We start from the raw sequence: 22319 nt of genomic DNA, 5'->3' as shown, positions 1-22319 counted from the left end.
TTCCTTCCCAAACGATATCCTTTTTAGTGGGATGTAACCTGCAAAGTAAGAGTCAAAAGATACTGGCACCCGTATTACTAAGCGAGAGACCCCAGCTGAAAGGTTATATACTGTCTGGTTCCAAGTGTATGACATTCTGGGAAAGACAAAACTGTAGAGAGAGTAAAAAGATTGTTGATGGCCGGGACTTGGGGGGCAGGGGCGGGATAAATAGGGGAGCACAGGAGAGTTTTAGGGAGGTGCGACTATTCTGTATGATGTTGTCGTGATGGGTACGGGACATTATATATTTGTCAAAACTCATAGAATGTACAACACAAAAAGTGAACCTTAATGTAATCTGTGGACTTCAGCTAATAATAATTATCAATATTGGTTTATTAATTGTAACAAATGTACCACACTAATGCAAGATGTTAATAATAGGTGAAACTTGTGCAGGGGAAAGCAGGTGCAGTATATGGGAACTCTCTATTATCTGCTCAGTTTTTCTGTAAACTTAGAACTGCTCTAAAACTATTTTATTAATGAAATTTAAAAGATAAAGAAAAAAAGATACTGGCACATTATTCAGTCATCAACCATTAGTCTAGTTTATCAGTATACCATAACTAAAATGTCTCTCAGAGGGATGCCACTCAGGTTTGTAGGCATCTGTTTGACTTTGTCAGGTTCCAAAAGCAGGAGTGGTCTTGGCAAACGTGTGGCTTCACCCTTTTGGTCATCTGGTAGAACTGAGCCAAGAGCCAATATTATTCCCTTGCTCTGACCTCTCTTGAGATAGTAATTAATATTTAATTTCCCTCATCGCATAATCCATTTATTCATTCTTTTACCCTCAGCTACTATTTCTCCTTCTATTTGTCGTTGATTTTTACCCCAACTTTTCTCCCTTTGGAAGGACGATAGGTTTGGCCATACCGTGCTGGTCCTGATGCTGGCGGCCACGCTGGTCTAGCAAGTCCACTCCCAGTCAGGTAGACTCGGGTCACACAGGTGCGGAACTGGTGGGCTCTTTTGACCACTAGGCAGTACCGCTGTGTTCACTCTTGACCCCATTTTTCCAGATGGAGTGAAGGCACAACCCGTCCCCTCAGGCACTTAGAAGTTCTGATATAAAGGTTAAAAGGTATGGTTACAATTTCTTCCTTAGGAATCATTCCTGCCTCCGGCATCTTTAGTTGCAGCCCTAGTCCCAGGACCTCTGCTGGGGGGAACAATTGACCAGCATCCTTCCCCGTTCCCTCTTCCCAAGATGGGTTGATCATAGGTATGTGTGTTAAGTTCCAGACTCTCAGTTCTATTCCATTGATGTATATGCCAGTACCACACTATTTGATTACTGTAGCTTTGTAGTAAATTTTGAAATCGGGAAATGTGAGTCTTCCAACATTGCTTTTCTTTTTCAGGATTCTTTTAGCTATTCTGGGTCCCTTGGATTTCCATATGAATTTTAGGATGCGCTTGTCAATTTCTGCAGAGAATTCAGCTGTAATTTAGGTAGAGACTGTAGATCAGTTTGCCTCTTTTTGATAAAGGAGAGTCATTAAATGTGTAACTTATGATTTAACTTTAATGCCTTCTGTAATGCTTTTGTATTACTCAGGGAACAAAATCCTTTTGAACTTATCCTGCATTTGGATTTAGAAAATGAGGGCCATATTTATGGGACCTCTGGCCTGGAATACAGGGTGTCACAGCAGGATGGAGGGCCTCCCTCATGTCCTCTTGACCTTGTCCTTGCAGGAAGAGCGTTCGCGGAGCGAACACAACTTAGTGAATATCCAGAAGACCCACGAGCGGATGCAGACAGAGAACAAGAGTGAGTAGCTGGGCTCAGGACAGAAGGGGCTAAAGGAGTGGGCCAGGCCTGGGAAGATGGCTGGCATTTCCAAAAGGGACTTTTGCATTTATCTGCGTAATCCAAAATGAACTGCTCCTTAGGCCAGAGGGACAGTTTTCTTTTAGGCTGGGTGACCTAAGGTGACCCAGGAGACAGATGACAGACTGCCTAGTACTAAGGGACCTTAGAATCCCCCAACTCAAGGGACTGGAATGTTATGAGGCATCCAGGAACTCTCTTGGGGTGCACGGGCGTCCCAGGTGGCTGGTGTTTTCTGGAGAGTGTTCCCTCCCGAGTGCCCTGCATGTGTCCCTAGGCCCTCAGACAGTCAGGCTCCTGGGCTGGTGCTTTCCAGCTGTGAGAAACTTTGAGAATTGTTTTCTGTTTTCTCCCATGCTGAGAAATATTTTCTGCATGTGTCATGCTGTGGCAAAGGTTAGAAAGTCCTCTCCTAGATGCAGCAAGAGCATTTGTACCCTATGTAAATATAAACTTGTTGAACTTGGAGTGTCGGCCTTGGGGAGCACTTCTGAGCCAGTAAATCTCATACCTTGGTCCATGGCCTCTCTGCGCCTCCCAAAGTCTGATTCCGGTGTCCTAGAAGCAGTGCCACATTACTGCCGGCTGCCCCTCACCCATGTCTTTCTCCCTGTCTTTACTCTGCAGTCTCTCCCTACTACCGGACAAAGCTGCGTGGTCTTTACACGACTGCCAAGGCTGATGCGGAGGCTGAGTGCAAGTGAGTACCGCCCACTGCCCTGCGGCACTTCCCCTTCCTTGCCCGGGCGCTGGGCTGCAGGAGCCTACAGACCAGAGCCCCAGCCTACCTTTCCTGCCGTGGATTAGCAGATTCCTAGCCCCCAGCCTCTCCCTTGGGGCCCACCTTCCCTAGAGCCCACTTCTAGGCCCCCTCATATCTCTAGCCCTACTGTTGTATAGATGGCAGCAAGGTGGAGGTGAAATCCCAGCGCTGCCAGTTACTAGTCGTGTGGCCTTGGGCTGTCACTTTAGCTGTGACTCAGTTACTCTGTCATTAAAATAGGGATTATAATTACCTACAGAATTGTCAACATAAAATGGGATAATGCATATAAAGTGCCTAATACCAGTGTTTTTCAAATTCCTTTGACCATAACTCAATGTAGGAGCCTCATAACAATAATAATAATAATAATAATAATAATAACTCCTATGTGGCCTTACTGTGTGCCAGGTACTATTCCAAGTGCTTTATATATTTACCTCATTGAATCCTCAGAGCAACCCTAAATGGGGGTTACCATCAAATGAGGACACTGAGACACAGAGAGGATACGTAATCTGCCAAAAGTCATGCAGCTAGTCAGTGGAGGAGCCCAATTTTAAACTCGAAGTCCATGTTCTTTTGCTTCCCACAGCATACACATTTATTTTATATGTTTATATATCACAGAATTGGAATAAGAATTACAGTTTTTACTGTTACTACGTATAGTCTATTTCCGTTGTACTTTTTAAATGACAGTTGTTACTCAAGAAATTAATTTCATGCCTCACTAATGAGTCTCAGCCTGCAGTTTAAATAATTGCCTTGCACACGTAGGTGATGGCACATGCAGAGCCCGGTGGCGGTGACAGCCATGTACCAGAGTGAACACCCTAAGCATTACTGGTGCCTCCAAGGCTCTTCTTTTCCTCGCATCTGGCTCTTCACAGCCTCTGTCCTGTGCTCATAGTCTCATATTTTCTTTGCCTGCTGTCAGCCATTGTGCAAACCTTTGCTGGTGCTTACCCTGCACCTGGCACTAGGCACTCTCCTTATAGAGCCACAAGGATAGTGAGGATCCTGCCTTTAAGGGCAAGCAGTCCAGAAAGGAGAGATACCCTAAAAAAAAAAAACAGTTATAGGACAGTGTAGTTGGTGGGCTAGCAGAGATAGGGCTCACTGTGGCTAGGGATCTGGGACAGCCTCAGGGAGGAGGAGAGACTCAAGCTGGGGGTCAGTAAGCAAGACAGAGAGCCCAGGCAGAGGGGACAGAGTGTGCAAAAGTCATGGAGGAGTACCTGCAGGGCAGTGCATCTGGGGAGTGAGAAGTAGTCCTGTATGGCTGGGGAAAGAGAGGGCAGGACGTGGGGGCCTGGACTTTATCCTGGAGGCCCCAAGGAGCCAATGAAGGTGTAAAAGCAGGAGAGAAACCCGTGGCTGCACCATGGAGAGTACACTGGGTAAGATGCAAGGCTAGTCAGGAGACAAGAGATGGTGATGGAGTTGAGCTGAGACAGTGGCAGTGGGGATGGAGAAGCAAGGGTGCCTTCAAGGACAATTTCTGAGATCAAATTGGGGGACCAGTTGGGAATAGACAAGTTGAGGATTCCAACGTTTTTAGCTGGGACAAAGGGATCTGATGGGGCTCCCTTTGCCAGGTTGAAGAGCAGAACAAAGGGGTGGGGCTGACTCGGGGTGGGGAAAAGATGGTGAATTCCGATTGGACATGTTGCCTTCTTGGCTCTCCAGCCCACCCTTCCCCACCCCATGTTCTCCCTGATTTGCAGGTTTATCATCTGGCTATAGTTGGGCCCTTTCCCACTCAGCTGGCTGGAGTTTGGCTTGCATAAGTCAGAGTGACGCAGGCTCACTTGAGAGTAAAAAGCACTGTCCCTTCCCCGCTCATCTGCTGACAAAGCAAGGAGACTGCTTCTGAGACCAGTCTGGCCTGGGCTTTCTCTGGCATTGACGTAACCAGAGTTAAACATTTATGAGCTTGTTTCATAACTGCAGCTCCCAGCTTCCTGCAATTCTGCTGCCATTTCACTTTTCAGACTCTTAAACATTCATTCACTAAACACTAAGTGAGGCCTCCTCACTTTCAAATGCCATGCTGGGAACAGGAGAGCAGGTGAGATGGCTAAGACGCCCCCTGCCCACAGCAAGCTCCGAGTCTAGGTGGGAAAAATACCTGTTACTGTATGTTCCTGTAGCACTGATCCAAGTGCTGTAACATGCATCAGCCCATTTTCTAAAGGGATTAATTAAAACTCTCAGGAAACTGAAGAAACGCCAAGAGCCCACTTCAGGAACTAGCCCGAGTCCTCTGAGGTGTTGCTGTGCTTTCTACTGTGTGCACCACAGCTGCCTCCCAGCTGGTTTTCCTCCTGTTTTGCAGGAACTGGAAAGTAGTCCCTGTGTCTTCATTTACCTAGAAAGTAGCCCGTGTCTTCATTTACTTAGAAAGTAGCCCCTGTGTCTTCATTTAACTGGAAAGTAGTCCCTGTGTCTTCAACTGGAAAGTAGCCCCTGTGTCTTCATTTAACAATTGTCTCTCTTTTTTTTGTTGTTGAGGCAGATTAGCCCTGAGCTAACATCTGCTGCCAATCCTCCTCTTTTTGCTGAGGAAGATTGGCCCTGAGCTAACATCCATGCCCATTTTCTTCTACTTTATATATGGGATGCTGCCACAGCATGGCTTGCCAAGTGGTGCGTACGTCCGCAGCCAGGATCCAAACTGGCAAACCCAGGGCCACCAAAATGGAATGGGTGAACCTAACCGCTGCGCCACCGGGTTGGCCCCCAATCATCTCTTTTTTTAAAGATTTTATCTTTTTCCTTTTTCTCCCCAAAGCCTCCCAGTACATAGTTGTATATTCTCAGTTGTGGGTCCTTCTAGTCGTGGCATGTGGGACGCTGCCTCAGCGTGGTTTGATGAGCAGTGCCATGTCCGTCCCCAGGATTCGAACCAACGAAACACTGGGCTGCCTGCAGTGGAGCGCACCAACTTAACCACCCGGCCACGGGGCCAGCCCCTCATCTTTTTTTTTAAAAAGGCCTTGAGGTGGCACACTGGCAGCAGGGGTCAAAGGGAAACAAAGGCAAAGGTCTCCCTCTCCATATTGTAGTGGAGGATAGGCAGCCATTCGTGGGTGGGAACGAGTGATGCAGCTCTAAAAGGGCAGTGCACAGCGTAAGGGATGGTGTCCTCAGTGACACTTTGGCCACAGACAATGGGCGTCTCTCTTTGAACAGCCTCAGTCACTCAGAGTTCCAGCTAGGGAAGGTAGTTTTAGGAGTAGCTAAGCTAGTACCAGCAGAGGTACAGCTTCGCTTTCCAAGGGCCTGAATGACTCACAGGCCTGGAGGAGAGAATGAAGGCCATAGTGCCAGGACCGTCTTTCTGAGGCAGGCACTGGGGCCTGGAAGCAGACCGTCTGCTGGTGGGCACCTGCTGCATGGATATTGTTCCATGTTGCTGACCAGATGTCATGCTCTAGTTCAGACATGTCACAGGATGTGTCAGCTCGGAGGCCAGGGGAAGATATTTCTCCCTCCTCACCCGTGACACGGACCACACTCAAGCAGAGACCACTTAGAGGTGGGCAAAAAAGCCATGTGCCTGAGAAGCTACCACCTATTACCTTATCCCCCTATTGCAGCCACCTCCCCTACTGCAGTCTGGGGCCAAGGAGTGCTAAGAAGCCAGCAGTGTGGCCGCGGGTTCCTTCTGCTCTCAGTGGGAGGAAGGGAGGAGGGCTCCATCTGTCCAGCGCCCCTGTCATCAGCTGCTTTTCTTCTAAGACACTCTGCAAGCACACCTCCAACTATCTCAGCCAGGGAGAAGGCCCAAAAGGAAATATTTTTTACCTTTTTTCTTTTTTTAAAAAAAATTTTAATTTTTTTTTAAAGATTTTACTTTTCCCTTTTCTCCCCCTAAAGCCCCCCGCTACATAGCTGTATATTTTTAGGTGTGGGTCCCTCTAGCTGTGGCATGTGGGATGCTGCCTCAGCATGGCCTGATGAGCAGTGCCATGTCCGCGCCCAGGATCCGAACTGGCGAAACCCTGGGCCACTGCAGCAGAGCGCGCGAACTCAACCACTCGGCCGCAGGGCCGGCCCCTACCTTTTTTCTTTTTAAAATGTTTCCCTAATCAAATGATTATGCTGTGCATTTGTATGCAGCAGTATTGGATTATTTTGAAGGGCCCACACTGTGTTAGCTGCTTGCTAATGGTCAGGGAGGAGGTGCTGGGGGTGGGGGAGAGAGGTTAGGGCTCTGGGCTCTTGGTTGCATTCGAAGGAATGTCAGCCAGAAAGAAGCCCTTCTCAGTTGTTCCAGGTGAAGTGGGACTCTTGGGGTAGCCTCATCCCCAAGGGTTGCTGCCAGGCTGGCTGGCTGCCTGTCAGAAGGTAGGGTCCCACACTTTGCCTGGGAGGTAATACTCAATGAACTGAAGCTTTTATGGTTCTGAGATGGAGAAGTTTCAGTTCCAGAAAATTGCTTTTTATGTAGTAAGTGATCTTAAAACATTGTTTCCTCGAATCTCTGCTGTGGAACGGCACTAACTTGACGAAATGGAGTATTGCATTCCTCTCCTAGAGACTCACAGCATAAATTAAGGCATTGAAGGCTCTGCCAAGCTCTGCAATAACAATTTCTTTCACTCAGTATTTCACCAAGTTGCTTGGCCCTGGAATACATTTACACACTGGCTCTCAAGTCTGGCAATGCCCCAAGCTTCTGATTTAATTGGGGTGGAGCTCAGACGTTGATACTGATTTAACCTTTTATTTTTGTGTAATTTCAGACTTACATAAATGTAATATTTTACCACATTTGCTTTATCATTCTCTATATATACACACGCTGTTTTTTTTTCCTGAATTGTTTATGTTGCAGACATGATGCCCCTTGACCTCCAAATACATCAGTCAGTATTTCCTAAAAACAATGACACTCGTATACAACCACGGTACATTTCTCAAAGTCAGGAAATTAACACTAATATAAAACTATTCACTTACAGATCTTATTCAGATTTTATCACTGTCCACTCATGTCCTTTATAGCAAAAGAACATCTTTCTAGTACAGATCAACACAGCATTTATCATGTCTCTTTAGTTTCCTTCAATCTGGAACAGTTCCCAGGCTGTCTCTGCCTTTCATGACTTTGACATTTTGAAGATGATAGGCCAGTGATCTTGTACAATGCTCCTCAGTTGGGTTTGTCTGACGTTCCTCACGATTAGATTCAGGTTTTACACTCTCGGCAGTAATAGCACAGGAATGATGTTGTCCTTGGTGCCTCATATCAGAAGGCACAAGACACTGTCCCATGCAATAAGGCGTTCTCTTCCTGGTTTCTCCCATGTCCAGTTATTGCTCTTTTCCATTGTATACTTTGTAAGTGTCTTAAGGGAGCTACTTTGAGACTATGTAAATGTCCCATTTCACATCAGACCCACTAGATTTGGTATCTTTATGATTCTTGCTTAAAACATTTGGGATTTTTTAAAACTTTCCAGGGGATTCTGATGTCCAGCTAGAGCTGAGAACCACTGCATTAATATCTCACAGAATACAGCTTAGGACATGCTACATAAAACTGTCCTCCAAGCAGGCCCAGCAGCAATGACCAGACTTCCAAAGTCCCCTTTGGCCTCCTGGGTTTTACTCTGTCTCTGCTGTCCTGGATGCTGACAGCCCTGTGTCCCAGGGCTCACAAGCCTGTGGGCGCACTAGCTGAGCCCTCCATGCATCCTGCCCCAGCCATGGTGAACTGCGACTACCTGAGCACATGGGGCAAAGTGTTCACCCTCCCTGCTTTGATTTGCCCAGTTCCCTCTGCCAAAGCTGCCCCTGTTCTGGCCTCTGCCTGATGAGCTCCACACGAGTCATGCCCTCTGGGACGTGCACTGGGACACCTTCTGTGACACTGTATTGCGCTGTGTTCTTATGTGTCTCCCTCCTGATGAACAAAGGCCTCAGAACCATGGGGGCGTTTACTAAACGTTTGCTAGAGGAATGGACTGGAGAGTAAATGACACAAAGTGGAGTCTGTGCTGCTAACTGCTGTTGAACTATTCTTTGGGGGACATTCCCCGAGGTCTAGGATAAAGAAGCCTTCCTCTGGCAAGGATTTGTGTTCACATCTGCCAGGTTGCTTGGATCCCAGCCACTCTTGAGCCCCTGTAAACTAACTCCAGAGATTTTTCTGGGGCTGCAGCCTTTCAGGGACACGTTCCCTCCACCTGGCCCTGCTCTGAGTCGAGACAACTCCCCATAGTCCTCTGGAGTGTCTCCTAGTACATGTCCCACCTTGGGCAGACCCCGAGTTTGAACTTCTGTCCTCCCTATCTCGGGAGCTTGTTCGAGGCTGCCAGCACTCAGCAACACTTCTTCAGGATTTGTCAAACTCAGACAATGGCAGCTCTCTCTGCTTTGCTTATGTCTCTAGGATCCTTAGATGTTTTGGCCTGCTACTTTTTACTGTCTCATCAGTTCTTTTATACTTTTCAGATTAAAAAACAGATGTAGGGTTTCCAGTTTTTGGCAGTAGGGTTGGCCTGAGTTACCCAGCCTGCCGTAACCAGAAAAGGAAGTCTATGCTTCATGCTTCATCCATCGCTCTTCTCTCCCTTCTCCCCAACCTCAGCATCCTCCGGAAAGCCCTAGATAAGATTGCGGAAATCAAGTCTCTGTTGGAAGAGAGGCGGATTGGTGAGTTAGAGACAAGTTTGGCGTTCCCTAACCAGGTGGAGTGCGGGTTCCTGAGAGCAGCAGTATGTCTCCCTGCAGGGGAGCCTGTAACCTCAGCCTGGTGTGATCATCCCATGGGCTTCTGACCGAGAGGCGCACCTGGGCCCTGGGGCTGGAAAGGGAATGGAGATCATGCCGAGTGCTCAGGCAGGGCCTCCCCAGTTCTCCCTCTGCAGACCAGGACGATTTGCCCCGCTCCCTCATGTTCCTCTCGCATCCTCTACTGCCGGGGGCAGTCAGCCTCCTCCTTCCCCGACTTCCATTCCTCGCAGTGGTGAGAACCTCACTGTTTTTTGAGAGCCACATCCTGGGTGTCTTGAAGCCGGCCTTTCAGGTGGAGTTTACCCAGGGTGTGGTCCAAATCCTTCCAGATGGTCGAGGCTTTCCCACTTCTCTTGCTGAAGCACGTGAGTGTATGTACAGCTGAGTGACAGCGTCACTCACTGAACAAATGGACGTAACCAGCACCCAGATCAAGAGACAGAACATGACCAGCACTCAGAAGCCCCCCTTTTACCCGCTTCTAGTTCCTTCCGCCCAAGCAAATCCACTAAGCTGACGTCTCACCATCTGTTAGTGTAGCCTGGCAGTCTCCCTCACCGGGGCATCTAGTGGAAGGGGCAGGGATCACATCTAAGCCCTCGGTGCTAACTCAGGAGGTGGGGCTCCAGGTTGAGCTCCTTTGACAGCTCAGTGCGGGCATGCTAGGGTGGGTCTGGGGACAGGCACCCTGTCCCTGTTGCCTCAGGGGCTCACTTCCTTCCCACAGCGGCCAAGATTGCGGGCCTGTATAATGACTCGGAGCCCCCTCGGAAGACCATGCGCAGGGGGGTGCTGATGACCCTGCTGCAGCAGTCAGCCATGACCCTGCCCCTGTGGATCGGGAAGCCTGGTGACAAGTGAGGGCGGGTCCATGGTGGGGGGAGCTGGCAAGGGAGGGGCTGGGACTAACACTTTATTCCACCCTCAGGCCTCCACCCCTCTGTGGGGCCATTCCGGCCTCTGGGGACTACGTGGCCAAACCTGGAGACAAGGTGGCTGCCCGAGTCAAGGCTGTGGATGGGGATGAGCAGTGGATCCTGGCCGAAGTGGTCAGTTACAGCCATGCCACCAACAAGTGAGTGGACACCCAGCCCTGTGGGCTGTTCTCCTGTCATCACACTTGCCCCTCTTTCACCCATCTGCAGGATGGGAGAAAAGCTTCCCCGAGGGTGCCTGCAGGGATGGAGATGGCAGGGGAGGCAGCCGTCTCCTTGGGCTACTTCTCCTCCCCGCCCTCCTCCTTCCCCTCCTCACGGCTCCCCAACTTGGACTCTGCGTCTCCCTGCATCCACCATTTTCCTTTTGTTCACCCGTAGGTATGAGGTAGATGACATTGATGAAGAAGGCAAAGAGTGAGTGTGCTGGCCAGGGAGGGGCCGCGGAAGCCTTGGGGACAGCTGAGCTGCTGGGAAGGAGCCCCTCACCTGGCTATGGGTTGACCTAAGCTCCCCCTCCAGGAGACACACCCTGAGCCGGCGGCGTATCATCCCACTGCCCCAGTGGAAAGCCAACCCTGAGACGGACCCCGAAGCCTTATTCCAGAAGGAGCAGCTCGTGCTGGCCCTGTATCCCCAAACCACCTGCTTCTATCGTGCTCTGATCCACACACCCCCACAACGGGTAAGGCAGCCCCCATGGGAGAGACCCTGCTTGACACCAGGACGGGGCTGACCAGATGGGTCATGGGATCATCTTCTCACTGCCTTCCCCTGTTGTCCTCATCTTATGGCCTCTCTGGGCTGGGAGGGTCCTGCGAGTTGCCCTCCCTCTTCTGCTTACACTCTGCCCTGTAACTCCCCTCCTGCCCTGTCCTCCAGGGCAGCACCAGCTGACCTCTTTTGAACCTTCAGAGCCTTAGCCAGCCCTGAGTGGAGTGGACCTGGTGTGGCCTCTGAGCTAACCTCACTTTTGCACTGAGATGAGCAGCCTGAGCCCTGAAACAGGAAGCGCCATGCCCAGGGCCTGTCTTCCCACCCCTGACTCCTGCACCACTGCCCTTCCTTGGCCTGAGGCTCTCTTGTGCTCCTGTGACATTGCTGGCACCCTGGTCACCCATCACCCAATGGCAGTTCTCCCCTCTCTCCAGGATCCCTGGCTGCTACCCTCTGGGTTGTCCTTGATCCCCTTAAGCAGAGTCCCCAAAAAGCACCAGAGCCTCCAGTTATGACCCGCCCATGTAGGTAGTCTCCATTCTCCCCACTCTTTATCCCCTGCCCTTGGCCTTCTGTTGCTGAGAAAAGAGCTCTGTAGTGGCAGGGACTGGGTTCAAACATCTAGACTTCATGAGTGAAGATGAGGAAAGGCGGCTGGGAGCCCATGCACCAGAGGTTCCTGTTGGTCAAGGCCTGGGGGTGCCTCACCTGGTGGCCTCTGACCAGCCCCTCCTGTCTGCCCCCTGCCACAGCCCCAGGATGACTATTCGGTCCTGTTTGAAGACACCTCCTATGCAGATGGTTACTCCCCTCCCCTCAATGTGGCCCAGAGGTACGTGGTGGCTTGTAAGGAGCCCAAGAAAAAGTGAAGCAGGGTGGCAGATTCGCAATCTCCTGCCACCTTCAAGGGGGAATGCAACAAAAGATTTTGTGATCAAATAAATATTCTTCCCCCTTGCCCATGTCTCCTGGTTTTACTTTTCCAGACCCTTCTTCCCCTCCCCGTGTAGGGCAAGTTGGAGGCCATAGAGGAAATGGCTTCATTTGGTCCCAGTGGGCATTTACTGTTTTAGCTCAGGTTTGCTCTTAGCTTCCAACAGAGCCTCTCCGTGTGACACAAATTTATTTTATTCTTGAGGCTGTGATCGGGCTTGTTTCACACCACTCCCTTTGGAGAAGGCCTGATGAACAGCACTCACACCTCTGAGCGGAAGGTGAGTTTGCAGCCTGCCATCTTCTCAGCATAGTCGGTGTCAAAGTGCTCGTTCTGGGCCACGGTGAAGGTGTTTTTCCAGTCCCCCGCGATGCCTGTGGAAGGAAGGAAGGAGGGAAGCTGGAGGTCCCGGCCACAGAGGAGGCCCTGTGTGGTTCAGGGCTGGCTCTGGCTGCCGCCTCCACCCTCGCCTCCCCAAATGCCCATCCTGGGCGGGCACCCACCTTTCCTCATGAAGGCAGAAATGTTGTGGTCCATGATGTCACAGGAGATGGTGCTGTAGTTAGCCATGGGGTTCTTCTTCATCTCCCTGAAAGATGTGTGCTGGACAATGCGATCTAAGGTCTCCTCTGGCAGGGAACGCCCCACAAACTCCAGGATCTTCTGAATCTCCTTTTTGGGGTTCTGGAGCAGCAGAAGAGCTCTTCAGTGGAGGTTTGGATTGCTCATTGAGCAAACAAAAGGGAGGCCCCTCTCTAACCTCTCTGGGATCTCCTACTGCTGCTTAGAGACCTCTCAGACCCAGCACCTTGACTGTCTGCTCCTCTTTCCCTGGGGCAAATTTAATTGCCTTATGCCCTGTGATCTTGGAATGAGCTCTGATTCCTTAGGGGTGAGGGCAGGACAGTCCTCTTTTCCTGACTGGCCCCAGGGAGAAGCAATGGCAGTAAACGGCTGATGGAGAGTTGCACGTGTTGCTGACCCAGGCGCTAGGAGGTTAAGAGCTGTGCAAAGTGCTGCCACCAAGATGGCACTGCAGCTCTGAGTCCTGGGCAGGGAAGGCGGGGTGGGGACTGCCATAGGGAAGGGAATTTGGGGGGCTTTGGCCAGTGCCCGTGAGGTTCCTGCCTCCCCATGTGTGACATGGAGGGAAGTGGTAGCAAGTGGTCTCACCTCTTTCATGTCCTCATAGAAGAGATAGAGGATGGGGTGGGTGTGACTCAGCTCCCACCACTCCTGCACGTGCTTGTACCAAGACCCGTAGGACACTGGGGAAAAGGGCAGGGGACACAGACACAGAGGTTGGTATTAGTTTGAGCTGGCTGTCCCTCAGTTCCACCCCCTGCTTCCTCCAGAGTCAGGCCCACCTTCACCAGCCATGAACTTCTCCAGGAAGCTGTCCCAGGTGCCAGGGTCAGGGTGCACTTTGGCCATGCGGTAGAAGTGGTAATAGGAGACGGCCACATCCTTTGCATTGCGGGCAAGGTACACCACCTGGAGGAGTGGATGACCCCCCATCCCCCATGTCATTACCACACAGCACACCGGGCACTAGGTGTTCTACCCTTCATGGCATCCCTGTGAGGGAGGTTCTCTCCTGGTTTGGCCATGGGGGAAACAGGCTTAGAGGCTGACTTGCTCATGCTCCTGTGGTATGGGAGCAACTGAGCTGATACTTTGAACCCTGCTCTGATGCCAAAGTCCTAGCTGGTCCCTGGAACCATATTTTATACTAATCTAATCCCCTCAATGCCACCATACCCAGATTTGGAGCAAGGCGTGCCAGATGCCCACCAGCCCCCTCCTCTACGGGCCTGTGGGCACCCAGACTGCTTTTCTCAGCTCTGCACAGAGGGCGCTCACTTTCACTGGTTGTGACCCCACCAGAGTGTGAGGCAGATGGCTTCCCCTGCTTAAGGTGAGACCAGTGGAGGCAATAAGGAGACCTTTCCAGAAGACAAGGGCAAAGCTAGAATGGCCCAAGCAGCCTCCTTCCCAGGCTTCCTTTGCCACTCACCTTGACCTTCTGATCCAGCAAGGTTTGGGGGAGCAGGGACAGGGGCAAGTGTGTCTTGAGGAGCCGTGGGGCTGGTGTATCTTTCAGAACCTCGACACCTAAGCCATGGGTAGGGAAAGGTCTGAGCTGGAGCCCTGATCTTACCTCCCTCTGCTCCACTTGCCCCCAGCACCCCACCACACACCTGAGGGAACCTCTGGGGCCTTAAACTCAAGGAAGGGCACTCGGATGAAGATAGGGGCCCTGCGACACTTTTCAAGGTCACCACCGTGGTAGATCATGTCCAGGATCTCGCTCACCCACGTGGTGCCTGGAGAGGGAGGGAAACAGGAAGTGAGCAAGGCTGAGGGCATGCCCTTGCTGGCCCAAGGTGGGGACTGCAGCCCAGGAGAGGGGTGGGTGGTAATGAGGATCACCTACCAGATTTGGGGTAGGTGCTGATGAGCAGGTCATCAGGCCAGGCTTGGAAGCTCTGCAGTGGCCCCAGTGCCTCTGCAAAGTACTTGATGAGAGGGACCCCTTTCACATACTTCAGTGGTGGGCGGGAGGTGTCCTGGATCAGCTCCATGCTGCCGTGTCAGGGACCAGAATGTGGCCTACTTCCCTCAACAATATTACAACACCACCGTCTGTTGAATTCTTGCTTTGTTTTAAGATGAGGAAATTGAGGCTGAGGCACCGTCTGTTGAATTCTTGCTTTAAGATGAGGAAATTGAGGCTGAGGGAGGCTGAGGCTGAGTGACTTGCCCATACCCACAAAGCTGGTGAGGGGCGAAGCTGGATTTAAAGCCAGCTCTAACGCTTGTGCAATGGGTCAGCTGGCTGTACCTTTGACTTACCAGCAGAGTTTTGAAAAATCCCAGTGCCTGCCAGGACATACCCCAAGCCAATTAAATCACTCTCTGGGGATGAGACCCAGATAGCAGTTTTTTTGGAATCTCTCCAGGAGATTCCAACGTGCACTAGAAAAAACTACTCCTCTAGGACCTACCAGTCCTAACTCCGTGCCAGCCAGTTTTCTCTCTTACTCCTTCCTGCCATGGCTCCTGGCCTACTCCCAAGAGACTCCTCTCCCTGACATCCCCTCCTAGAGCCCCCGGGCCCCTCACGTATGGAAACCTCCCAAAGGCCAGCCTGGTCTGTGATCCCATGTGCGCAGCCACACTCCATCTTGGCTTGGGGATAACACAGCCAGTTGAGCAGTTATACACAGTGAGGGTGTGGTATGTGAATGAGCAAAACTGTGGTAACTCAGCGGAAGAGGCCAGGTGGGGGCTGGAGCTGGCAGACTGAGATAGGCTATCCATGAGGAAACGACAGGGACGTTAGAGGCAGGGGCAGAGTGATCAAGCGATAGAATAGGAGCTAACAGTGCAGAGTGAGGGAGATCTGACCCAGCTGGTCCCCACCTTGGCACTCACCTGATCTCTCCGATCGTGGCCTTGTGACCACCTCGCTGTGCTGTGGCTTGGCGCGGGTGCAGTGTGGTGAATGCAGAACTTCTCACTGGGCTGAAGGTTTTATAGGGCCAAAGTGGGAGGGATCTGGAGTTAGCACTGGGACTTGGCTGTCCTCCAGGAAGCAAAGGGCAGAGTCTGGGATGGGAGGAACCCTCTGCGCTACCCTCCTTAACACCCCAGCTGGGGCCAAGCTTAGACTGGCTAGAAAACCCAAGATGTGGGTTTAGCATGTAGAAAACAAAAGACGGAAACTAGACAAAGGGCCCACTAGTTTTCTTTCTGGATTTTTGTGTAATCCTGGCTCCTGAGCTCCCCTCTAAACTCCACCCCTGCAGGGTAGGCCAACAGACAGCTTTTTCTTTTTTTCTTTTTTTTAAAGATTTTATTTTTTTTCCTTTTTCTCCCCAAAGCCCCTGGTACATAGTTGTATATTCTTAGTTGTGGGTCCTTCTAGTTGTGGCATGTGGGATGCTGCCTCAGCGTGGTTTGATGAGCGGTGCCATGTCCGCGCCCAGGATTCGAACTGACGAAACACTGGGCCGCCTGCACCGGAGCGTGAGAACTTAACCACTCGGCCACGGGGCCAGCCCCCAGACAGCTTTTTCTAATTGACCCGGTCTAGAGATGGCAGAGGAGTGGAGAGGAAAAGTGGACACTTCAAGGTAGGCATGAAGTGTCAAGGTAGGCTGCTGGTTCCAGGCCGGTCTTAAAGACGCCAAGGATTCAGGCCGGGGGTGGCCCACAGGCCCCCGGCAGCCCTGGTATTCCAGGAACTGCTGGCTCTGACTACAAGGCCAGTCCAGAGTGCTGTGGGTAGGCAGGGTGATGGGGCTAGGAGCAGAGCAAGGTAGGGCAAGCTGTTTCTGAGGCAGCATAGGATAGGAAAGAGCAAGAACGCTGGAATCTAACAACCCTCAGAGTGAGTCCAGCTCCACGGCTGCCATGGGACCTCCTGGAGCCTGATTCATGGTTGCTGGAAGAACAGTGGTCCCTAGAAGGTGCTTTTCTTTCCCTGGGTTTGAAGAGGGGTCCACAGACAGAGACAAGGAGCTGGGACTTAGAGAGCCACAGGTCCCCATCTGAGGGGAGCATCCCCCCTGCCCTCCTCAGCCTTTGTCCTTACTATTTGTTTTAAAGTCTAAAGTCAAGCTGGGTACTGTAAGTGGCTGGGATCTGAGTCAAGGGTCCAAGTCTCCCAAGCCCTCAAAAAATGTGTGACCTCAGAAAAAGCTTGCTGGGGAAAGCTGAGGCAGGGGAACCTCCAGGCAGAGGAGAGGCTGGTCCACGCTGGGGCCAGCAGCCCCTCCCCCATCCTCTGTTCTCCTCAGACCCCAGTGACTGGCAGGGTGTCTGCTCCTAGCTCCACCCCCCAGCAAACACACTAGAAGGTACGCTTAACTCAGACTTTTTATTGTACTCAAGTAAAAACTGCCCAGACCTGCAGGGATGGCACAGAAAAGGAGTGGGTTGGGGATGCTGAGCTTCAGATCTCCAGCATGTCTGTCCAGTGCTCCTGTGGGGACAAAAGGGTTGGTCAAAGGAAGCCTAGGGGACGGAGTAGGGTAGGAGGCTGGGGCCAAAGGCACTTCTCACCTCTTCTAATTCCAAGTCGTCGTCTTCCTCCTCGGTGCCCATCCGACCCAGCCAGATCAGATCTCCCCACAGCAGTGAGTTCTTACAGCTACCAAGGCGGGCAGTTGGTAGAAGACACAGAGTCAGGCATCACAAGCTTCCAGGCTAGGCCCTGGGTGCCAAGATGAGGATTCAGCTGCCTCGGGCCTGGACCTGAACAACTGGGCACCATCTTCCTAGAGCTAAACCAGGGTAGGGTTTAGGGGAGGGGTGCTGGACTCACGCAGGGCACTGGCCCTCTAGGGGCAGAAGCTGCTCTGGCTCCTCCTGCAGGAACTCCTCTGCAAGGCAGATCACATGGGCCCTTAGGGGGCAGACAGGGTGGGGGCAACACAGAGGGTGCTCTTCATCCTGTCAGAAGTGGCAGCAGGTTAAGAGAAAAAACAAGGTAGAATGATGTCGCTAATAGTCATGAAAAGTTCTGTGGACCAGACCCTGTTCCAGGGGCTTTACATAAAACAACCATATGAGGCGCATAGTACTATTATTTGCATTTTATAGATAAGTAAACTGAGGCACGGAGAAAGAAGTTACAGTACTTGCCCACAGGGACTAAGTTGGCCAGTTTTCTCTGAGCATTAGCAGTGATTATACAACAGCATGGCCACTGCAGCCAGACCTACAGTTCCTTACAGGCTAAGTGATCTCAGGCAGGTTACTTAGTCTCTGAAGGACAAGTACTCAACTTCCTTACATTTACTGAGAGCTCAGCAGAAGTCAGGCCCATCATCTCAGTTACTTCATTAAATATTTATTGGCCACCTGCTCTGTGCCAGACCCTGTTTATGGTAGTGAACAAGAACTCCCCTTGTGGAGAGACTGATAAAGATAAATATATACTATGTCAGACAATAATAAGTGTTAAGGCTTAAAAAAAAAAAAAAAGGAAGGCAGGGAAGTGCACAAGAAAGAGTGGCAATTGTACATGAAGAGCCAAGGAAGACCTCACAGAGAAGGAGAGGTGGCATTCTGTCCAGACTGAAGGTCTAGGGAAGAACTTTCCAGTCAAAGGTGAACGGCAAAGGCCCTTTGAGCAAGAGGGTACCGGTGTGAAGGAAGAGGGGCAGAGCGGACAAGGGGTGTCAGTAAGCTGCCTGGTCCCTCAATAAACAGTTCCATCCTCAGTCGTCTGAACCCTAGACCCGCCCATCCCTGGAGACCAGGTGAAGCGTCTCCCCTGGAGCGCCTCTCACCTGGAGTGCACGCGTGCACAGGGTGCAGCGGGCCTTGGCGTCCTGGTCCTGCGTGGGCTCGGAGTCAGCAAAGGGAACGGCGCGGTGCCTAGGGGCAGGGGCCCGCGGCGGCGGAGGCCCGAAGGCCAGCGGCACGTGCGGCGGCGGCGGCGGGCAGAGATCACGGCGGAAGTCGGCGCGCAGCCAGCGCACGGTGAGCGGGAGGCGCGCCCAGGGCGGCGCGCGCAGCATGTGCGCCAGCACGCGCAGGTGGAACGCGAAGGCCGCCTCGCCGCGCAGGCGCGGACCCACGTGTGCCAGGCGGCGCGAGGCGTGAGGGTGCTGCCAGGCCCACTCGAACTGCAGGCAGGGAGTACCCGGCTTCAGGGCCGCCCGGGGAAGGGCCCAAGCCCCAGCCCGTCCTCCCCGCATCCCCATCTCCTTCCTTACCCGAAGGGCGGCCACAGCGGAAGCGAAGCCGTGCACGATGAGCACCATCTCCCTGGGGAAGAGAACGAAGGCGCGACCTGTGAGCCCCCCACCTCACCTACCCCACCGCATCCCGAGTCAAGCTGAATCCCCTCGGCAGGGTTAGCCTCTAGTCCTACCCGACAGTGGAATCCTCACACCTGTTTTCAAGCCCAGCCCACGAGGCCCGGCCGCCTTCGGGAAGGTACGTCCCCTCGCACCTGCCAACCTCAGGCCCTGCCTCCAGCACAGGTACTCAGTTGCTATCCTCAGTTTCTCTTCCCTCCAGGCTCTCTCTATTGCAGCCCCAGCCTTGTTCACCAGCCCCCCTGTCGCTGGACCAAGCCTGGATCATCAGTCCCCTTCTACCCAACCCCCGCCTCTGTGTCCCACTGCCCTGTTTCACAGGGCTCCGCCTCTCCACCAGGCTCCTCCCCTGTGGTAGGCCGGCCCTCGTCACTAGCCTCCCCACCGCGGTCCCGTTTCTCAGCCCCACAGGGGCCCCGCCCCTCTCAGCAGGCCTCTCCTCCGCCGGGCCCTCCTCCTCCTTGAAGCCCTCCCGTTGACCATGATCCGTCCCCTCTTACCAAGGCCCGCGCCCGCTAGTGCGCCAGGCCCCGCCTTTTTTGCGGCCCCCGTTGTGCTGCTGGACCCGACGAGCAGGGTTGACTGTGAACCCGACGTAGACGCGACCCGGGTGCCGAGGGTTGAGGCAGTAGAGCAGGTAGACGCCGAAGAAGCACCCGGGCCTCGCCGTGCCCCCCGCAGGGCCCATCTAGACTTCTGGGTTGATTGCTGTGGCCAATGACCTCGGGGAGGGCTGCGTGGCCTGGGCCGCAAGATGCTTGTCTGGGAAAAAGCGCTTGGGGGCGATCCCGAGCTACCTTAGAGACCACGGTAACGCAGGTTCGTGCCCCTACCCTAGCTGGAGCTAGGTTGTTTAAACCGGCCCACACAACCAGCTGCTATGCAGGCGGCGGGCACCAATTAGCGTCCGCTCCGGCCGAGGCCGTGCTTATGCAGAGTCTGATTGGCTTACTGATGGTAAGCGCGGACACCCATGACCGTTGGAAAGCTGGGCTTGCGAGAGGGCGGAAGTGCTTGGTTTACAGACGCCTTAGTAAGGGCGGAAGTAGAGGCCTCGGCGGAAGTGGCGTCAGGAAGGGCGGAAGCAGTGTGGCCGGGGTCTGAGCTGGTAGTGCGTCCCCGCCGGGCTGCTGCCCTCGCTGGGCTGCCGCGATGGAGCTCAGCGCCGAATACCTCCGGGAGAAGCTGCAGCGGGACCTGGAGGCAGAGCACGTGGTGAGTTGAGCGGCCTGGACTCGCCCGACGAGGGGAAAAGGGCTGCTGGGGGCAGGGTTTAGCACCATCCACACCATTCTGCCCCATAGGAAGTGGAGGACACGACTCCCAACCGTTGCGCGTCCAGTTTCCGAGTCCTGGTGGTGTCGGCCAAGTTTCAGGGGAAGCCGCTGCTTCAGAGACACCGGTGAGGCCCTGGGAGCACCTCGCTCAGCGCGGTCCCAGCTCCGGGACGATACCCCGGCCACTCCCTGCAGCTTAACTCCCTCACCCGGGCCAACTCGGCCCAGCACCGTGGACCACGACCCCAAGGATCCCGCCTTCGTGGCTCCTGCTTCAAGTATTGTGACTTTGGCCCTCTCCCAGCTTGTTCCCAGCTCCCGGGGACTACGACCTGGGAGACACCTCCAGCCTCCCTGGTCACCCTACCTTCAGGGACTGTGTCCCAGGTCCCAGCCTGCATTTTCCTAACGCCGTCTCTCTCTCCAGGCTGGTGAACACGTGCTTAGCAGAAGAACTCCCGCACATCCATGCCTTTGAGCAGAAAACCCTAACCCCAGAGCAGTGGGCCCGTGAGCGGCAGAAATAAGGGACCTGGACCAGCACAGCCATTAAATTATGAATCAGGGCCAGCTTCTGTGTCAGTGTGTTGTGTTTGGGAGGGTGAGAGGGGTGCTGAGTCTAGAGCCTAGCTTCTCCCTGCCCTGCCACAGTCCATGGTTTTACCTTGGGCAAGTCCCTCTCCACAGGTAGGCCTGTGTCCCCACTTATAACAAATTGTATCCTTAAGGTCCCTTCCAGGGCAGGCCTCACAGGCCTTCTCTGTAATTTCTGGTAGACCCTTAGGGGTACTGCCACTACCCACCCTACCCATCCATTCATTGACCATTGCTGGAGATTCTTGCTCTGCCTGCCTTCAAGATGCACAGATGAGAAGGTGCTTAGAGTTTCAGGACCCTGGCCAATTTAACAAATCTCTCCCTCTCCCCAGCATCATTGCAGTGTCAGAGGCATGATACTTCCACACTTCCCCCGCAAGTTCCCCCAGCCCCTCACAGCCTCAGGGACGTAGTACTCCAGCAGCAGCTCCCCAACACCTGGAATGCTGATGTTTTCTGGCCCGCTGGAGAGGGCCCAGTGACCCGTTAGCCCTGGGCTTGATGTGGCCACAGCTGCCCCTGGGGAGACCATGAGGTTTGCAAGAATGGAGGTGTGGGCAGGGAATAGGGTTAGAGAAGGAATATAAAGCTGACCTGAGACGCAGAATTGGGGCAGGTGATGCCCCTATGATCAGTCTTAAACACAGGTGCCAGGGTTGATAAGGCCTTGTACAGATGAAGTCCCTAAGACCCAGGAGGGATAGCAAGTGACCCAGTTGGGGGCAGGGCTCTTGCGGAGTGAGAAATGGCAGGTTTCAACCATCCCACCCACCCTGTTCCCCTGTTTTCAAGGCCAGTTTCTTGGCCCCTAAGTTACCTCCACCCCCTACCTCCCTCTCGCTCCTATCAGGGAGAATGGGCTAGTAAAGCTGGAAGTCATGGTGATGACAGGTTCCTTTTGGGTCCAGGAATCGTTTCTGAACTTTTTTTTTTCAGTTTCCCTGGGCCAGGAGGAGTGACTGAATCTACTCAGAAGGGCCCATTATGCCCAGAGAGGCTCAGATAAGAAACCTCACCTCTTTAAGAGGCCCAGGCTCCAGATCTTCTGATTCTGTCTTTACCACGTCCCTCATTGGATCCACCCACTGTGTTCACAGAGCTGTGGTGGTATCCCTCCCCGTTTTGTAGATGGGCAGCTGAGGCCTGGAGAGAAGTGACTTGCCCAGGGTATGTCGCTTGAATAGAGGTTGAGACCAAAATGGGCAGACAGGGATGTTTGTATGGCTGCCTTGCGCAGCTCTCTACCCAGGTAGTTTCTATAGCACACTGAAGATGGGGGAGGGGGCTGCGAATGGGGCGTTTAGTCCTCGCTGTGGTCCCTGTGTGGATGAACCAACCCTGCTGTGGCCAGGACACCCATCCCTAATGTCTCCCAGCTCAGGGGGTCACCTGCTAAGTTGGGCATCAGAAAGCGACTTCAAGCCCCATACTGATAGCGCCTGACAGATCTATTCAAGTCCCTGTCACAAAGGCGAGGCCAGGTGGAGGCCACAGTAAGGGCTCAAGAAGCAGCAGCACTGTGGGGAAGGTTCTGAACCAGAAGGGGAGACTCAAGTCACGGCTCAGGATCTGCCCTTTGGCAAGCCCCTCTCCTGCTCTGTGCCTCAGTTTCCTCACCTGTAAACTAG

General features: G+C 53.0%; 4 protein-coding genes across 13 annotated transcripts in view; 2 read left to right on the top strand and 2 right to left on the bottom strand.

Moving 5' to 3' along the window:
• The window catches only part of SGF29 (SAGA complex associated factor 29), a 38675-nt gene extending 26670 nt beyond the window's left edge, over window positions 1-12005 (top strand). For 3 of the 6 annotated variants that reach the window (XM_014863974.3, XM_014863975.3, XM_014863973.3), the window contains exons 3-10: window positions 1747-1822; window positions 2510-2582; window positions 9250-9314; window positions 10123-10252; window positions 10324-10470; window positions 10712-10747; window positions 10853-11015; window positions 11800-12005. In XM_014863974.3, the coding sequence (XP_014719460.1) occupies window positions 1747-1822; window positions 2510-2582; window positions 9250-9314; window positions 10123-10252; window positions 10324-10470; window positions 10712-10747; window positions 10853-11015; window positions 11800-11916 (807 nt within the window). In that variant the 3' untranslated portion in view covers window positions 11917-12005. Of the gene's footprint in view, window positions 1-906; window positions 978-1067; window positions 1130-1746; window positions 1823-2509; window positions 2583-9249; window positions 9315-10122; window positions 10253-10323; window positions 10471-10711; window positions 10748-10852; window positions 11016-11799 lie in introns of those variants that run through there. The other 3 variants (XM_070483952.1, XM_070483954.1, XM_044747628.2) reach the window with 2 other exon arrangements.
• A 148-nt stretch (window positions 12006-12153) lies between these two features.
• On the bottom strand, window positions 12154-14577 carry LOC106845634 (sulfotransferase 1A1). The gene is made up of 7 exons (XM_014863972.3): window positions 14419-14577; window positions 14183-14308; window positions 13999-14096; window positions 13349-13475; window positions 13155-13249; window positions 12485-12665; window positions 12154-12355 (listed from the first exon to the last, which is right to left on the bottom strand). The coding sequence occupies exons 1-7, from the start codon at window positions 14564-14566 to the stop codon at window positions 12243-12245; spliced, it is 888 nt and encodes a 295-aa protein (XP_014719458.1). The 5' UTR covers window positions 14567-14577; the 3' UTR covers window positions 12154-12242.
• Window positions 14578-15447: 870 nt separating this feature from the next.
• Window positions 15448-19505, bottom strand: SLX1A (SLX1 homolog A, structure-specific endonuclease subunit). Of its 4 annotated transcripts, XM_070483955.1 has the most exons (7): window positions 19318-19505; window positions 18713-18764; window positions 18284-18622; window positions 17314-17441; window positions 17052-17139; window positions 16897-16971; window positions 15448-15509 (listed from the first exon to the last, which is right to left on the bottom strand). In XM_070483955.1, exons 1-6 carry the CDS (start codon window positions 19503-19505, stop codon window positions 16942-16944), a joined length of 825 nt encoding a protein of 274 aa, XP_070340056.1. In that variant the 3' UTR covers window positions 15448-15509; window positions 16897-16941. The 4 variants fall into 4 exon arrangements, 3 of the variants coding, with proteins under 3 accessions (XP_070340056.1, XP_070340057.1, XP_014719463.3); XM_070483956.1 differs by lacking the exon at window positions 18284-18622; XR_011494003.1 differs by lacking the exon at window positions 15448-15509 and having other exon boundaries at window positions 16848-16971; window positions 17052-17202.
• A 337-nt stretch (window positions 19506-19842) lies between these two features.
• BOLA2B (bolA family member 2B) lies at window positions 19843-20665 on the top strand. Of its 2 annotated transcripts, none has more exons than XM_014863978.3 (3): window positions 19843-20032; window positions 20122-20219; window positions 20522-20665. In XM_014863978.3, the coding sequence occupies exons 1-3, from the start codon at window positions 19970-19972 to the stop codon at window positions 20619-20621; spliced, it is 261 nt and encodes an 86-aa protein (XP_014719464.2). In that variant the 5' UTR covers window positions 19843-19969; the 3' UTR covers window positions 20622-20665. The 2 variants fall into 2 exon arrangements, with proteins under 2 accessions (XP_014719464.2, XP_044603565.1); XM_044747630.2 differs by having other exon boundaries at window positions 19844-20032; window positions 20160-20219.
• Window positions 20666-22319: the final 1654 nt, after the last annotated feature.

Source organism: Equus asinus, chromosome 14 (genome assembly GCF_041296235.1).
Source record: "Equus asinus isolate D_3611 breed Donkey chromosome 14, EquAss-T2T_v2, whole genome shotgun sequence".
Classification (NCBI taxonomy): Eukaryota; Metazoa; Chordata; class Mammalia; order Perissodactyla; family Equidae; genus Equus; species Equus asinus.
Note: the sequence above shows the minus strand (reverse complement) of the source record. Positions and strands in the feature narration are given on the sequence as shown.

Coding starts and splice junctions, on each gene's coding strand:
- BOLA2B (XM_014863978.3), top strand. CDS start 19,970: ATGGAGCTCAGCGCCGAATACCTCCGGGAGAAGCTGCAGCGGGACCTG. Junction 20,033..20,121: donor ACCTGGAGGCAGAGCACGTG/GTGAGTTGAGCG, acceptor TCTGCCCCATAG/GAAGTGGAGGACACGACTCC. Junction 20,220..20,521: donor CCGCTGCTTCAGAGACACCG/GTGAGGCCCTGG, acceptor CTCTCTCTCCAG/GCTGGTGAACACGTGCTTAG.
- SLX1A (XM_070483955.1), bottom strand. CDS start 19,505: ATGGGCCCTGCGGGGGGCACGGCGAGGCCCGGGTGCTTCTTCGGCGTC. Junction 17,442..18,283: donor TGTGCACGCGTGCACTCCAG/GTGAGAGGCGCT, acceptor CACTTCTGACAG/GATGAAGAGCACCCTCTGTG. Junction 17,140..17,313: donor CTAGAGGGCCAGTGCCCTGC/GTGAGTCCAGCA, acceptor CCGCCTTGGTAG/CTGTAAGAACTCACTGCTGT.
- LOC106845634 (XM_014863972.3), bottom strand. CDS start 14,566: ATGGAGCTGATCCAGGACACCTCCCGCCCACCACTGAAGTATGTGAAA. Junction 14,097..14,182: donor GGCCCCAGAGGTTCCCTCAG/GTGTGTGGTGGG, acceptor CCCATGGCTTAG/GTGTCGAGGTTCTGAAAGAT. Junction 12,356..12,484: donor TTCTGCCTTCATGAGGAAAG/GTGGGTGCCCGC, acceptor TTCCTTCCACAG/GCATCGCGGGGGACTGGAAA.